The sequence below is a fragment of the Ostrea edulis genome, chromosome 8 (genome assembly GCF_947568905.1).
Source record: "Ostrea edulis chromosome 8, xbOstEdul1.1, whole genome shotgun sequence".
In the NCBI taxonomy this organism is placed as follows: Eukaryota; Metazoa; Mollusca; class Bivalvia; order Ostreida; family Ostreidae; genus Ostrea; species Ostrea edulis.
The window spans coordinates 32,886,357-32,904,706 of NC_079171.1; the positions used below are offsets into that span (position 1 = coordinate 32,886,357).

General features: G+C 34.4%; 1 protein-coding gene across 1 annotated transcript in view; it reads left to right on the forward strand.

Moving 5' to 3' along the window:
- The first annotated feature begins 10,017 nt into the window (after positions 1–10,017).
- Positions 10,018–18,350, forward strand: part of LOC130049562 (uncharacterized) — a 29,937-nt gene continuing 21,604 nt past the window's right edge. The window contains exons 1-4 of the mRNA XM_056147383.1: positions 10,018–10,433; positions 12,293–12,510; positions 14,450–14,531; positions 16,539–16,572. Coding sequence (XP_056003358.1) covers positions 12,435–12,510; positions 14,450–14,531; positions 16,539–16,572 — 192 coding nt within the window. The 5' untranslated portion in view covers positions 10,018–10,433; positions 12,293–12,434. The remainder of the gene's footprint in view (positions 10,434–12,292; positions 12,511–14,449; positions 14,532–16,538; positions 16,573–18,350) is intronic.

Below are 18,350 nucleotides of genomic sequence, written 5' to 3' on the forward strand. Positions count from 1 at the left end.
ATTTTCTTTTTTCGCACTCGAAAACAAGTTGGTTTACAGTAAGTGGTATCAAACACACGAGACAGTGCTAGATGAAAGGTGAAGATAACGAACAGTGATCAATCTCATATAAGCAATACAAAATAGAGAGTTGACAAACACGGACCCCTGTATATACCATATATGTAGCCGGGATCAGGTTTCTAGGAGGAGTAAGCATCTTCTGTCAACCGGGAATGTCCGTAGTCAAAATCATTGCGTCAACAACGCCATCACAAGCGGTATGAAACACATTAGACAGCATTTGACCCAATGATAGGTTGTATTGGCAAACTAGATCATTATAACGACCATAGGATTTGCGAAATGCTGACTTCAATCGAGACTGTTGAAACCCCTGCACCATCAACTTGCTTGCCAGTAGTCTGCTTCGAATTAAAAACTGACCATACGCAGAACAACTTCTTCCTTATCGAATAAGTTGAGATATATACGCAGCATATGCAGGTGATATTTGAATATTGCTACACAATTTGAGAAGTTGATGATGGAGAAGCTGAAATCATCCCGTTTGTTATTTAGTTGAGTTGTCAGTTTGCCGTCAATGTCTACTTTCAATAAAATATCTAAGTATGAAGCAGAAGTGGACGACTCTGTGGATGACTGATCATTAGGTAGGAATATTTGCGTTTTCCATTCTTGTTGAAGTAGCAACTGTCTATGATGTCAAAAACTCTAGTCTTTAATTTATCGTGTGGAATGGTCCTGTAAAGTTTTGAAACGTCATACGTTTGTTGATTTGAGAAAAGTTTTGCGATTTCGACTTTACTAAAGGTTCTTTAGATTATTTTTATACGTATGACTTTTCAACACTTTACATGTCCATTTCTCACGATAAAGAACAAGGTACGGTTGTATACATAAAAAGGCCCAAAAAATTTCTCTCTATAAAATGTGTCTGGAATTAACCTTAATCAGTGTTTTAAGAAAGTAAAATAAATGCCAGGTATACTATGTCAACAAAATCAGAATGATGGTCCTAAATGGATAGCATTATGACATCATGAATAAGACATTTCCCGCCTTTTTCTCAAAATAAGCCTGAAAACTGTCAAATGTCATACAAATTATTGCTCAGGAAAAGATGTGCGCATTTGTCGAGCAAAATGAAAATGATATATATTATGTATTTTTTTAAAATGAAAAACATGCTTCAATATGAATTTGCTCGACGCATGCGCTGTATGTTTTCTAAAAGGAAAACCACCTGAATTTGTGGATATTTTCATTGAAAATGGCATTTTTGCAATTTTATGCCAACTTCAAGCTCTCGTCATATGACACAAATCATTTTGCTGATCAAACTGAGTGAATTTTGGGTTTGCTAAACTATTCCTTTATTGAATGCTAGGATTTGAGCTCGAAGTGAAATCATCAATATTTTGGGCCAGATGACTGTAGAAACTGTACCTACTTCTTAAAGGCTTTTGGTCTTTGACGATCAGTCTGTTGGAATCCCTATAGGCGCGAATTGTGCTCTTTGTTAACTGACCTGTTTTTATATTCCTATGAAGCAGAATTTATTCAAACACTTCTACGTGAGAAGAAAAAAATATCTTGCTGTGGCCTTCAATTCGACATTCAGATATATCGATGATGTATTGTCTACTAACAATAATAATTCCATCTATATGTCGATTCTATATACCTCAGTGAACTCGAAATAAAAGACACCACAGAGTCGTCCAATTCTGCTTCAAACTTAGATGTTTCATTGAAAGTAGATATTAACGACAAACTAAAAACTCAACTTCATGACAGAAGGGATGATTTCAACTTCTCCATCGTCAACTTCCTATATTTATGTAGCAATATTCCTATATCGCCTGCATATGGTGTTGATGTCTATCAACTGATGCGATACGGAAGAACTTGTTCTGCGTATGGTCAGTTTTGAAATCGAAGCAGGCTACTGATAAACAAGTTGATGGTGCTGGGTTTCCAACAGTCTCGTTTAAAATCAGTATTTCGCAAATTCTATGTTCGTTATAACGATCTAGTTTGACAATATAACCTTGCTATCATTTGATCAAACCTGTCTGACGTGTTTCATGCCGATTGTTAGGTCGTTATTGGCACACTGATTTTGATTACTGATAACTCCGTTTACCTGGTCAACATATATGGCTCACGGCGGGCGTGACCGGTCGACAGGGGAAGCTTACTCCTCCTAGACACCTGATTCCACCTATGGTATATACAGGAGTCCATGTTTGCCCAACTCTCTGTTTTGTAATGATTATAGGAGTTATGGGATTGATCATTGTTCGTTATCTTCACCTTTCATTCATCCAACCCATTGACTTGGATAATAAATGTGTTTAAAACTGAAGCATGGTTTTGAGGAATTTTGTCTTTAGAAAGGGCAGTTGGAGTATAAGTACGATTACCAAAAATGGAATTAATGCCAAGTGAGTTTATAATACAGTTGAAATAATGAACCTTACAGTCAAAGACAATGTTGTTATAAGCTTTGTCAATTAGAACCAAAACATATTCCCCATGTAACCTATCTAATTATTTTATCACTTCTGATTTACTAAACACATAGGGGTAGATGGTAGGTACTTTTGTTTTATGTCTAATGTGAGATCGTTCGCGTCGTATCCGGAAGGTCGTGAATACTAGTTTCACCTATGTCATTGCCCGTTAAAGCTAAGACTTTAAAATAGGTAGTGTTTCTCCTTCGCGAAACCTAATTTCGAAGTGAGAATCATGTGTATTTTGGATATGACCTTAAAATGTAGGTCCCTTGTCGCGGAAGGCGTTGGCACATTAAAGAACCCTCACTGATACGGCCCTGGGAGATATGTTTATTTTCTATATGTGTGGTACTTCATCAAAAGCTTATGACAACTCAATATGAATGAAAAATTATTAACGGAACGTATAACATAGAAACAACGAGAACATCACAGAGCATTCATTGTTTGTAAATAAATCAGCATATTGACCGTCAAATTTGTGAAATGCAGATTTTAAACAAGCCTGTTGAAATAATAATAATAATAATAAGACCTTTATTTAACCAGGATTACATATTTAGCGATAACGCTAGTTTTCAATATGGTCCTGCATATAACATACAGACAGATATTAGTAAAATAAACACAGATTAAAAGAAGTATAATACATATAAACTTAAGAAATAATTATGAATGTAAGATAAATAGAATACAAAATGAAGCTTAAAAAGTATGGTGATAATCTCTAAGATAATTTCTCTTAAAACACGCAACACTCGTTGAGTTTCTTATATTTTGACTCAAGGCATTCCACACTGTGCTCCCTGAAATGCTGAAAGATCTTCTATAATATTCTGTTTTTGCCCTGGGTATATACAATATATTTGAATAAGAATTTCTAGTTTGCCTCTGACTGACTTCTGATACATATTTAAAAACATTTAAATAATCTGGCATTAAACCATGTAAAACTTTATACACTAAAATGACTTTTCTATAGACAAAGTAATCTGATAGAGGCAACCAGTTAAGTTCTGTAAACATGACATTAGATGGTGTTTCAAAATTTCTGATGTTAAGAATTACCCTTGCAGCTCGTTTTTGCAATATAAAAAGCTTATTCACATTTTCAGCATTTCTTGGATTGCTCCATATAGTACAACAATATGTAAAATGTGGAAAAATCATAGTATTAAAAATCTTCAGCAGCGCATCATTTGACATAAAATATCTTATTCTTCTTAAAATGCCAATTCTCTTGGAAATCTTGTTCATAAGTGATTCTATATGACTTTTCCAGGACAAAGTTTCATCAATAATACAGTATAATCTGTCTAAACCGGCTATGTGTGGTTCCAAAGAAATTGGCCGGTTTGCACAGAGTCCGGAGTGCAGAATGTTGACAATAATGAGAGTTGCTTCCCTTGTATTCACTATCTATGCATACGTGTGTAATGATTGCTAACGTTTTAATATATTACAAAAGAATTCAAAATGTAAAAATATAAATGTCAGTGTTTTATTATTAATTCAATTTTTATTAAACAGTTTAAAATCTGGGAATTATTCGCGCAATTTTCTGTTGGTAAATTGTCGATTTTGTCTACATCATCGTCGTTATCAAGTGCTACATTATGTACGTTCGTCAAGTTTGTGTTGTGTTTGTTTAAAATTTGTCTTTCCCAGCTTTCATTGTAAATGTATCGCTTTCAACTGTCTCAATTTGTGAAACGGAAACTAATGCAATGCCGAGTGATCGACCGGACATGGCGAGTTGTGCTAGCTAACTGCATATCATCACTGTCTGACTCGCCGTAGAGCTCCGAGAAGTCCACGAGGGGAAACCCTGCTTTTGGAAAACATAACGGGATTGTTGCCGATTTTGTTTCATTCCAAGAATGTATCGAATTCATCGATTAATTGAACTTTATCTTTTAATGTCAGTTCTCGTCTCTGTCGTTAGGGGGAGCGCCATTACCTCGTGCGTGGTGCTGTCATAATTGAAAAGTGCACCCCCTAAAAATCAGGTTTTATTTTAAACTGATCGCGACTCCTCGCCAGTTGCACTCTTTTACTTACCTGTGGCTTCCCTTGAGACACCCTTTGTGTACACCGCGTGTGATCGACCGAATACCGACAGGTTGGTCATTGTGGGGTGGCTGGTTTAAATGCGGTAATTAGAGCTAATTACGAGCAGTTGGGACCTTGTGTACACCGAATACAATTGACCGCAACAATTAGGGTGGTGTATCATCGAGGGGCCGGTTTACACAGGATAATTAAAGTTAATTGATAGCAGTTGGGACTGTGTAAGCCGGCCGATATACAGAATACGCAGTATCCGGAATACAGGGAATTATTAATAAAGGATTTGTTAAAGAAATGTTAGGGACTATATTTTGTGGCCGGAATTGACAGAGCGCCGGAGTACTCAGAGGCCGGTTTGGACAAATTATACTGTAATACCAAGTAATTTTGACTCCTGAACACATTCTATGGCATGGTTATTTATCACTAAATTTATTTTTCGATACTTTGATAATTTTTGTGCCGATCCAATAAGCATACATTGAGTTTTAGACAGGTTTAAGCTTAATTTATTTTCCTTAATCCACATTATACTGCGCTGAAGATCTTCACACATCTTTGACTCAATGTTTTCCACTGACTTATATGTTACATCTTGTGAAGTATCATCTGCATACATATTTACATGAGAATGTTTCAGTGCTTGTGGATAGTCATTAATATACAGGATAAAAAACAATGGGCCTAAAATAGAGCCTTGTGGAACTCCAATGGTTACATTTCTTTCATCCGATAAATTGCCTTTCCAAATAACTCTCTGTGTACGATTTGTTAGATATGATTTAAACCATTCAAAAGTATCATTGCATATGCCAAATGACTTGAGTTTGTGTAATAAAACCTTGTGATTTATAGTGTCAAATGCTTTCCGTAAGTCTATGAAAATTACACCAGTAAGTTTACCTTCATCAATATTTTTAAGCCATCTATCTACTAGAGAAATAAGAGTACTTTCACATGAGTGTTTTGGCCTAAAACCAGACTGACAATCTGTAATAAGAGAATTTACTGACAAATACTCATACAATGAATTAAAAACATGCCTTTCTAAAATTTTGCTAACACAGGGTAAAATGGATACAGGCCGATAATTATTAACTAGACATTCATCCCCTGATTTAAAAAGTGGTACAACTCGTGCCTTTTTCCAGTCATCTACACAAGTACATGAAGATATAGAATAGTTGAAAATATATGCAAGAATATCACATACACTGTTTGATGAAAGTTTTAGAAGTTTGACAGAGATACCATCCAAACCTGTTGCCTTTGATGCAGACATACATTTTATCTCATTTTCAATAAATTCTGCAGTTATACCTGGTATTGTATAAGAATTTTTAGGCATTTGTTCTTCAACTGTAGGTAACGTGTCATCAAAATGTTTTCCTAGCTCATGACCAATGTTACAAAAGTGATTATTAAAACATTCGGCAATATCCTTTGTATCTTTAAAAATTACGTTATTGTCCTTAAGAAATGTACAGTTTGTATTCGTTTTCTTAGGTGGTAAGAATTGTCTAAGTTTGTCCCACATGTCCTTGGGCTTGTTTTCTGCCTGGGAAATTGCTTCCTCAACAAATGCATGTTTTGCCTCCCTGATCTTTTTCGTCACCGTTTGTAGTGTACTTCATTTGAAAACGCTTGTTATGCGCAGAACATGCTCTCCGCATATGGAATCAGTTGAGAGACATAAATACTACATACAGGTGATAAAGGAATAGAGCTACACAAATATGAAAAGTAGACAATGGAAAAGCTGAGGTCATCCTGTTTGTGAAAAAGTTGGGTTGTTACTTTGCCGTTACAGTCTCTGTTCAATAAAATATGCAAATATGCATCGGAAATACAAGCCTCTGTGGTGTGTTTAATTTCAAGTTCTGACGCTGGGATATATCGAATCGACATTTGAATGAAAATATTGATTGATTGATTGGATCTTAACGTTTCGCTGGAGAATTTTTCACTCATATGGAGACGTCACCAAGATCGGTGAAGGGCTTCAAATTTAAGCTCGGCGCTTATGGCCATTGAGCAGTGAGGGTTCATTAGTGTGCCACACCTACTATGACACGGGTCATCCGTTTGTAAGGTCATTTTCGAGGACCCGTGACATTCACACCTGATGCCGAACATTTGGCGATGAAACTGTCACTACTTGTTTTTACGACTTAGATCTGTCGCGTGAATGAAAATAAGTTTTGTTAATGATTTAAATGTCAGTGTACCTAAATGTCGAGTTGAAGGCGTAATAACTGCAGATATGTAGCTCTTTGTGCAAATATTTTGACAGACTAGAGAGTTACATATCCATCCATTATTAAAAAACAATTTATGGCACAGAAAAAATGCGCATGGTTCAGACCTTTTCGCAGAGAGTAAAGTATTTTAGAGGAACTTTAATCAAGAATACAACTTTGCTTGGAAGATTGAAAAATCAGTTTGAAGAACTTTCTGGTATTAGAGTTACAAGTGAAGCGGTCAAGTGTCTAGGCATTTTTTTAGGTCACGATAAAGAAGAATGTTACAATAAAAAATGGGTCAAAGACTCAATTGGCCGGATTGCAATATTTAGAGTAAATAATTTGGGTAGGGATTTATTTGGTGGTAGTTATCTGTTGCCCCTCTCGACTTACTGCTAATAATGCAGTCACGGACAACGACATGTCTCTTACTGTTACCGTGAATAGTCACATTTCCACGTTTGAAAGATGTACACTCGTTCGTGGCGAAATAGGACAATGGATGTCTAGAAATTGTGGACGTTGCTGGCTTATTGGCCTCACAAATTTTGCAAAACATTTTGCCATCACGAAAATTTCCTCCGCCATTTCAGGACTGGGGTTTTTCCTTTACTTTTGCATTTCTCTTTAGACATTGCTACGCCATCTTTTGATGCAGAACTTTCCCCGTGTGATTCTTGAATTTCTTTGTTACATGTACAAGGCTGAGGCTTCTGTTTTTTACTATTGATAAACCCAAAGTGCTCAAAACCTCGTTTTCCCACCATCTTGATTGTTTTGACCGAGACTAAAAATATTTATTCAGACTTCCGATCCCTATTCTAAAATTTTACTGGTTGCCCAAATTTTTTTCACTCGCAAAAATGCGACTTAATTATAATCTCTAGTCGCAAAATTGATTTTCTGGTCGCAAGTGCGACCGTTTTACTCGCAACTTGGAGCACTGTAGTGATATATGTAATATTAAGTAATAATAACTAAAATGAACAATAACTTCAGGTGCTTGAATTGTATATGATTATATGATAAAGAAACATAATTTCTCTATTTATATTGCAAATTTACGACTCATGCCCAGAGAATTTGACATTCATATATAATTGAATTTCTCCTCAGAGGTAGTGCAACTAAATTTAACTACAAAAGATAATCTCACTTACCTTTTTCAAGTTGAACTCTATTTTTAGTAACAACTTTTTGCTGTAGCGCCCATATTCGACAAAGGTCAGACTTCAAAAAACCTAGTGCATAACTTCAATATATATACTTACTTTCTGCAAAGTTTCAAGGTTGTACATAAAAAACTGTAGTAGGAGGAGATGATTTCACAAAATTTCCCCAACCGCAATATGTAGCAATATTCCATTATCACCTGCATATGGTGTTTATATATCTCAACTGATTCTATATGCAAGAGCTTGTTCTGGGTATAGTCAGTTTTTAAATCGAGGTAAGCTACTGACAAACAAGTTGATGGTACAGGGATTTCAACAGTCTCGATTGAAGTCAGCATTTCGCAAATTCTATGGTCGTTATAACGATCTAGTTCGTCAATACAACCTCGCATTGGGTCAAATGCTGTCTGACGTGTTTCATACCGATTGTTAAGCCGTTCTTGGCACACTGATTTTGACTGCGGATAACTCCGTTTACCTGATCAGGATATGGGGCTCACGGCGGGTGTGACCGGTCAACAGGGGATGCTTACTCCTCCTAGGCACCTGATCCCACCTCTGGTGTGTCCAGGGGTCCGTGTTTGCCCAACTATCTATTTTGTATTGCTTGTAGGACTTATGAGATTGATCACTGTTCGTTATCTTCACCTTGCATGGATACCGAGATTATTAAATTCAAAGGGAGTCTTACTTGACATTTTAAATAATTATTGTAGAAAACTTAACTTTGATATACACTATATGTTAAAATGTTCAACTACTGATGTGGGGAATTTAAGCAAAACTAAATTACCACTATTTTATAAAGAAATGTTGTGTTGCTTTAATGAATGTAAAAGCGAACTTAACTTTGATAAAAGATTACCTGATGATATTTCACAACAACTATTATGGAATTACACAAATCTGAAATATAAAGGAAAACCCATTTTCTTCGATAATTGGATGAGAGATGGTATCTTATATGTTAGTGATTTATTTGATGATGGAATTTTTAAACCGCTGGAACATTATTCAAATATTAATGACAAATCTAACTGGCTATGTGAATACAAAATTATTATGACAATCACGAGAAAAATTCGAGGACTAAACGATTTTTCAAATTCAAGCTGTGTAAATAAACAAAATGTCACTAATTTTAACTTCCTTCTTGGATTTACCAATATACTTAAAACATCAAGTAGTCTTTTTTATAAAGATTTAGTTGCAAAAAAAAGTTTTGCAAACCCAATTTTCAGGCATTACTGTCTGAAGAATTCAGAATATTCGGTGATTCTAATTGGATAAACATTTATAAATGTAAAATTAAAGATTTAAAAGACAAACAGATAGCGGAATTCAGTTATAAGTTATTGAATAACATATTATGTAATAATGCATATATTAGCAAATGGAAAAAAAATGTAAAGAATGAATGTACACATTGTAAGCAAGTTGAGACTACAAAACATCTGATTTACGAGTGTGATAATGTTTTAAATATATGGAACACTGTTAGCAGTTATCTATCCTTCAAAGTTCAATGGAAACATATTGTTGTTGGGTTTTTTCTAGAACAAAATGATAAAACCAAATCCTTATTACTTATATAGCCTACAGAATATACAAACATAAAATGTTATGTAGATTAGATTCTTTAAGTGAAACGACTTTTAATATGTATAATCATGTTTAAAAAATCATTATGTTTCTATACATCAGTATTGAAGTATATAAATGCAAAAGAGCATAATTTTTTTGAACATCTTTGTAAATTAATGTAACTTGACTGTTGTGAAGAGACTAGTATAAACTATCCTTAAATATTTATCATTATAACTATACGGTCAACTTAGGACTACAGTGTTTATATATTATTCCTTGAGTAATTTCTATGTTATTCTACTGTTGATATATCTACATCAACGTTGTATATGATATTTTTATGATTTCGAAAAATATTTGATATTATGTATTTTCATATAAATTATATATATGCCTTATATAAAATAATATTATAATAAAAAACATTCAATCTAATGGGCCCCTGGCACCATTGGTGAGAATTAAGAGGGAGTATCCGAGGATATTTTATCCCAAATAGTATGTATACTTTTTAATAAATGATGAAAATATATATATATATATATATATATATATATATATATATATATATATATATATTTAAAAAGAATACAACTAGATGATTCACATATGATAAAACACTTTGAAATATTCAGTAAATCAATGTTCAAATTTTAAAATGATTTAACATTTGTAGTGTATGAACCAGATTGTTCGTACGACAAAGAAATCTATACTAAGCAATACTTGCCTCGCTGTCCAACTGAACTTGGAAGACAGACAGCTACATACTTCAAGGGTGTTTATGTTGCACTCACCCTCATCCTCCTCTTAAATCTACTTATTGCTATATACAGGTATGTACCAAATATAAGTGAAGATTTCCGTCATAGAATGTCAGTCCATAGAGTGTCCGGGTAGCGTAGTGGTTAACGCACTTGCTTTTCACAACCCAAATTTTATCCTCTTAATCGGCTGTGGCTGTACTTAGATGATTCTATGATGGTCCACCATGACAGGATTAGTTCCTCCAGGTACGATAGTTTCACCCGCATCAATGATCCTTTTCCGCCGTTGATAAACGTTGATATTAATAAGTTATAGAACGGGTTAGTCGTAAAGTAACCACTACAAACAACAAGAGGCCCACGTTCTTATCGGACTCTGAGTATTCCTTAATTTACCACATGGACAATGAAATCTAAAATAAAATTGGACTGCATTATGTAGATTATTGTAGTGGGAAAATTAGGGAACTAGGATAGGAATGGTTGGACATCAACTGCTATTCTAGTAGAGACTAGACCTGGACAAACGTGAAATTTATAATCAATAAACTGTAAAATGTAGGTGATCATGAATAATTTAGCTACATTGTCGTATGTTATAATGGAAGTTTTAATGAGTTAGGTACTCTTACCTACAGAAATAAGAAACTTGGATTTAAACTCTAAGCTGATGTGAATATGACTCCACAAATTCTTATCAAAATTGTAGAGGCGAACTAAAAAATGATCAATTGTCAAATAGAGATCTACAATCTTAAGAACAAGGTCTGAAATACTGATAATTCACACTATTTTTTAATGTCCAAGAGACGTAACTGGACAACAAAACACAAATTTCAAACTTGTTATGACAAAGCAATGTACTAAATATGAAATGAAACTTGAAACTCTCAGGACGTTTTATGTAAATTTAAGCTCTTCTGGCCCTGTGGTTCTTGAGAAGAACACTTTTAAATGACCCCATCCTATTTTTATGATTTTCTCCCTGTTGAAAAGGGCATATATAATAGTCCTTCATTTGAACCATCTTCAAGGACAATAATTTAGTGAAAAATCGATGGACCGAATCCAAAAACTCGATCTGTAACTTTTCACAAAACAATGTACTAAATAGCAAATGAATATCTGTAAGTACAACATAAAAGTTCAGCAAACTGACAAATCGCGCTATTTTTAAAGTTCAAGGGCAATAACCTAGTGAAAAATTAACGGACGAAAACAAAATTCGAACATCAGTATATAACTTACGACAAAACAATGTACGAAATACCAAATGAATATATGTAAGCACAACAAGAAAAGAGTCCATAAAACTGATATTACATGATATTCTTTGCGTCCAATGGCGTTAATTTAGTGGAAAAAATCAACAACCGATGACGAAATTCGAACTTGATCTGTAACTTGTTATGACAAAGCGATGTACCAAATATAGAATAAATATCTACAAGAGTAGAGAAAAAGTGTTGGAAACTGATTTGCCGGACAGACGGACGGAGTGCAATCATAAAGTTCCCTTCGACTTCGTTGGTAGGGGAATAATAATTCTCCTTTGCCTTCTTTGTTATATACCAGGGGAAATCATGAATTTCCAATTAGGTCTTCTGTATGGTTTTCATTGATCCTATGAAGAATACAATATTGAAAAAAGAATTCCTGGAACATCAGCAGTAGGACCAGGTACATAGAAGGAGTACGCATTGCGTATGGGAAAGCCCGAGTATGCTAGAAAGTCCACCTGCCGTATTGAACGACCATCACAACCTTTGACAAACAGTGTGGCGAAGAGCAAAGTCGAATTGTAGAGAGGAGAAGCGAGTGCGCTATTACCACTAATGCTCTACTCGAACACTCTAGATATATATCATATAATTACATCTTCCAAGATTTATAAGAAATCTAATTGTTATCTATGTATTTTTTTGCAGTAACACCGTTGCAAAAGTTCAGGAAAAAAGCAAGTTTTACTGGACACGTCTTCAAACGGGCTTCTTGGAAGATTATAGTTTGAATTCTATTTTCCCTACCCATTTCCAGCTCTTTTGTCTTGTTCACGTTATCGTTTGCGTCATGAAAACAAAGAGTAAGCGAAATTATAATTCTGACGAGGAAGATAACCTCAACCAGGAACCAGAGTTTATCAGAGGTCAGTATTATTTTTTTAAGTACTTGGGAACCAATAAAATAATGAATATAAGATATAAAATGCCGATGTTTGTGTATCTCTCTTCTCAATGCACGATCTAAATAACATTATAAATATACGGCTTACGAGATTGATCACCGTTCGTTATATTCACCTTTCTTTAGTGACTATGTAAAACTTATGCTACCAATTTTGATGCACCAGATGCGCATTTCGACAAATAATGTCTCTTCAGTGATGCTCAAGCCGAAATTTTAGAAATTCGAAATAATAATAAACTTGTAAGAGTTCAAAGAAAAACTAGAGTAACAAAAACTCGAGCCAAATTAGTCCAAGGATAGAGCTAGGCATGAGGGAGATAATCCGTAATTTTGAAATGAATTTCTATAGTTACTTCTACCGATAAGCAGGGTGGCATCATATATTAAAAACGTTATTGTTAGACTAGTCAACACGTTAACGTAGGGACAGTCATTATAAAAGAAAATAATAAATAACAATCAATATCAGCTTAGTGGTATCTTGCCAATTTTACTGATTTGAACTTCTAAGTATAAGTTCCACTTGTACACTTTAGGGCTATAAATAGGTTTTACGGACTTTCTTTCGTTACAGATACAGATATTGCCCTGCAATTTACACATAAGCTTCCTTTCAGAAGAATACAAGTTCAGTTTGCATTTCAGCTGGATTGGCGCACTATGACATACAGTACATGTACTTTAGGGGAAGAAGTAGGTCAAACAGTTTTCCGATTGTTTTTGGTATGGTCACAGGTATTGGTCTTTGCTCTGAAATTTAGTCACAACCTCCATTTCAGAGAAATACATTATCAGTTCACATTTAAACTTAATTGGTGCACCATGAACTACCTCTGTACATCAGGGCTTAAAGTAGATCAAATGGTTTCCTGGACTTTTTATCATCATAGATATTGCTCCAGCATTTTGTTTCAGCCTCACTCTCAGAGAAATACATAATCAGTTCACATTTTAGATGGATCGGTGCACCAAGATCCACTTTAAAGCTTTTTTATTCAGAATGTGTGTTGTATCAATTCAGAGTGCACAATATGCTTCCAGTTTGAATTTCACTGTCCGACGGGTGTAAAACAATGTGTTTATGAAACACTACCAAGAGGCAACAAAGAAAAATAAACCAAGGTCAACAAACACTAGCTGTCTAAACAAGGGGTGACTTGCCTAGACAATGGCGTAAAAGGATAGAACTGAAAGTAAAGCTAGATGTGCTTGTAAAACAATATATCCCAGTGACAACACAGAACAATAAAATAATGTCTTTCTATTGATATGCAGCCAACTTCAAGTGTTTTAAACCAGGAAACTATTCATTTAAAGCATTTCTTAGGGTTTTATAACTCAACATAAACAGCATTTAATTTGGGAAATTACATAATGTCACTGATTAAAACACTATACGACTTAAATCTGGAGAATGAAATTAAAAGTCATGTTCACGAATTCAAAGATATTGTTCTGAAAGCTTTTACGGATATGATTTAATATGTGATTATTTTATATTTAATATTTTAACGACTTGCGTAAATCGGCCAATACATGCATGGAATCGATCAGGAATAGTGTGCTCAAAACAGAACGGCCCATTTAATGTGAGTTCGGAAGGTACTCTTCGATTTTGCCACAAACTATGATATAACTACCAAAATACTTTTTGAAATATCATAAAAAGATCTGAAAATTCGTCAACACCTTCTATCATATTTTTGATTTTGCATAGTTCCATCTGCTTTAAAGTATTTCTGTGCACAATTGTTAGATGATCATCGAACTATTTAAATAATAAAGGATACAGTAGAGGTCAAAGTTCATTTAATAGTTTATATGATATGATATCCATCTCAAACACAGTATAATAATTTCTATATAAACATATATTATTATACAATTTCACTTTTCAGTCTTTCTATATGACACAAACTTTGACGTGAAGTTGAAAGCATCCCTAGAAGAAGAGGAACAGGCTGCCTTGAAAGCATCTGGGTAATTTTCAGACATTTCAATAAATATATCCAAGGGATTTTACAATATAACCAATTGGTTAATTCATGCACATGAACTATGTCGGTTTAGAAAGTTTGCAGTGTGTTACCATATTCATGACATGTACAATTCAGGTAGCTTTACCCTCATATTGCCAGATTAAGATATAGGGCTAACGGCAGGTGTCACCGATCGACAAGGGTGCTTACTCCTCATAAGCACTTGATCCCACCTCTGATGTGTCCAGGAGCCCATATTTTCCCAACTCTATATTTTGTATCACTTATAGGAGTAATGAGATTGCTCACTTTTCGTTCTTTCACCTTTCCACTTATCAAAATTAATCATTCAAAGCAGAAAAATATATTGATTTCCACTTAATATAGTTTAACTTAATTGATAAGCAAATAAAATTAACTTGATTGATAAGCAAATAAAATATATAGCTTGCTTCTTATTCAAAGATGACAAAAATGCATAAACATAAGTATATGTTAACATTTTGAAAATAGCATATTTTCATCAAGCAGTATAATAAAATACATAAAACTGGTTGAATGAGACAAAATTTGAAGTTTTGAAAACTGCTCCTTTATAAGTATACATAAATCAATTGTGGATATCAGGGAAACGATTGTATAATAAACATAAAATAAGTAAATATCAGCATTAAAATTATTGCCCTTGAAGACATTTTAAAATAAAATAATTAGTTATTAATAGTAAATATAATTTCTTTCAGTATCAAATAGTCTACTAACTTCGTTATTACACTTATGTAAAAAAAAAATCAATCAAAAGATGTAGATTTATCATGCACGAAATCTAATTAGATACCTTGCAAATACATATGACGTCACATGAGGGTGGTGCTAACTTAGGTATGAATGCAAAGTCTCTCTGTACGCTAAACTTCTTATTTAGGATACATTCGTTTTGCAGTTAATGATACTGCATATAATGTGTCTTTGCAGTTAAAACATAAGAAAAATCACTTATAAAGATGATAATTTGATAAAGGTAGCCAAAAAATAGTTTACTTTGTATAAAACAAGTGGATATCTCACAAGATGTTAATAATGTTGTATATCAGCAGTCCCCTGTAGTGTGTATGCTACGTTGTTACTTTAAAAAGTTAAGAATAACATGAGCAATACATTATATTCAGTCATGCATGTTACCGTTGATTACAGTTTACGATACATTTACGTTAAAAACTCTTACCTTAGAGATCTGAAAGGCGAAGATAACGAACAGTGATCAATCTCAAAACTCTTATAAGCAATACAAAATAGAGAGTTGGGCAAACACGGACCCCTGGATTGTTGATTGATTGATTGATTAATGTTTTCCGCCACACTCAACAATTTTTCAGTTATCTGGGGGTGCCTAGTTTTTATTGGTGGAAGAGAGAACCCAGATACAATGTACCTGGGAAGAGACCACTGACCTTCCGAAAGTAAACTGGGATACTTTCTCACTTACTAACGCGAGCTGGATTCGAACCCCCGCCGACAAAGGCGAGAGGCCGTGTGATTTTGAGCGTGATGCTCTAACCACTCGGCCACGGAGGCCCCTGAACTCCAATGGTGGGATGCGGTGCCTAGGAGGAGTAAGCATCCCCTGTTGACCGGTCACACCCGCCTTGAGCCCTATATCCTGATCAGGTAAACGGATTTATCCGTAGTCAAAATCAGTGTGCCAAGAACGGTGTGAAACACATCCGACAGCATTTGACCCAATGATAGGATATATGAATATATAGGGTAATTCGCTTTACGAAAGATGTCCTTTTTTCTTATGATCTTGTCCGATCAATATGAGAGGATACTGTAACCAAGACTAAATTATCTCCATGTCATTATTACACTAGGGTAGCAAAGTTGTGCTTTTCTTTTGTATCAGTTATCATCATTGGTGATACCTGTGGTCGTAATCCTCGTGCCAGTTTACAATTACGATGGATCTCCAAAAATATCTAATAATGTTTATGCCTTTAAATTTTAGCGTTGTCGAGATGGCATCGGAAGACAAACTAACGGTAATATGAAGTTTAACTCATCTCAGCCAAAGATTCAAGTGAGCTTTTCTGATCAAAATTTGTCCAGCGTCTGTTGTTGGCGTCGTTGGTGCTACATGTATCTTTTCACATTTTCATCATCTTCTCGCTGGTTTAAAGCTGACATGAATTAATAAATACGTACACCTTTCTCATCTTATCCGCCATATTTCTCTCAGGTAGCCTAATTTACTCTACCCGTATATACCCCAAATGTGATTGTCACACCTGAGTGATTTTTCTAGGTGGACTCGACCAGTGCACATCTCCGATAGTAATATATAGGGAATGCGAAACAAATAGAATCACATTTTAAAATATTATGCGTTGCTCAAAATTACAAATTATTTATTGTATACCAATGCAACATTCTGAAAGTTTAGATAATTTAGACAAAAATGCGAAAAAAAAGAATCTTTTCTTGCAGACTTGCAAATGCATGCAAGTATTTGCAGTTTCTTATGAAATAATATATACATTAAGCATCTGGTTGGATATATTGCGTGCACAATTCAAAATTTATCGATGATCATATACAAACTTGGGTATACAAATAAGGGAATAATGATCGGAAATATACATCTGTGTGAAAATGCGGGTATTACATTTGCAATCCATAATAAACAGTTAATTACACAAAGACATCTCGCATCCCATACACTCGTACAGTGTTGTATATGTAAATGTTATATGCATAAAGAATTTATGTACCTAAATGATTTCTTGATTTATAAATCTGCAATACTCTGACCAGTAAATCATACGGTATAAGGATTCATGCACAATACAGCGTAAATATTATACTCTGATACTTCCCCTGATTGAAGATAGCTGATCGGCACGGGCTAAGTGTGTCGCAGTCTGTACAATGGATAATGGTATTTACTGTTGGAATACAAATTGAGTTTATCGTATTGTTTCATGGATTATGCAAATAACTGCTTAGAGTATTTTCGACAAGTGTACACGTACATGTCCTTTACAGATATTACGAGTGGATACAGGTAAATAGTCGTCCGCATTCGATACGTTTTCATGGCGAGCATATATATGATGTCCATAAGTACAGTAGTATTTATGTATTTGCATTTTGCTTCAAGTTGTTATACCCTTTGCCTATTCTATTTTATCAATAGATAATAGATGAAATATGTCTCCGCGTTCTTGTATAGTTTTGACATATTTACTGTAAATGTACGTACATTCACGTAAGGAAAAGGCATTCTATATATATTTATCTAAAGCTTTCAGAATGATTTACTGCTGTACGATATGTTTATTGTAATTTTGAGCACTGCGCCGTTTTCCAAACGTGATTTATTTCTTCATGATGTCCTATAAATTAGTATCGGAGATGTACGTGTTACCTGTCGAAGCTACCCGCACATGTAAATCGAAGACACTTATGCGAAGTGAAGCGTAACAAAACTCGTCCCCTTATCTACCATGCGAACCCTGATACATATAACAATATAATATCCAACTAATATGTCGGATTAGCAGAGAAATATGGTGGACACATAGAATTATACTATATTTATTCAATCATGTCAGCTTTAATGTCAATTAAATTTAGATAGGGTTGGTTACCGTAATGGACAAAACGATGCGGTACTATACCGATGCTTTTGAACAATGCTTCAATCTATGATCAATATATACTACTCAAAATTTGATAAGGATCACTTATATGTGTGTAATTTACCACTAACATAACAAAAGACATACATTTTACTCAGAAACATGTTTACTCAGGTTAT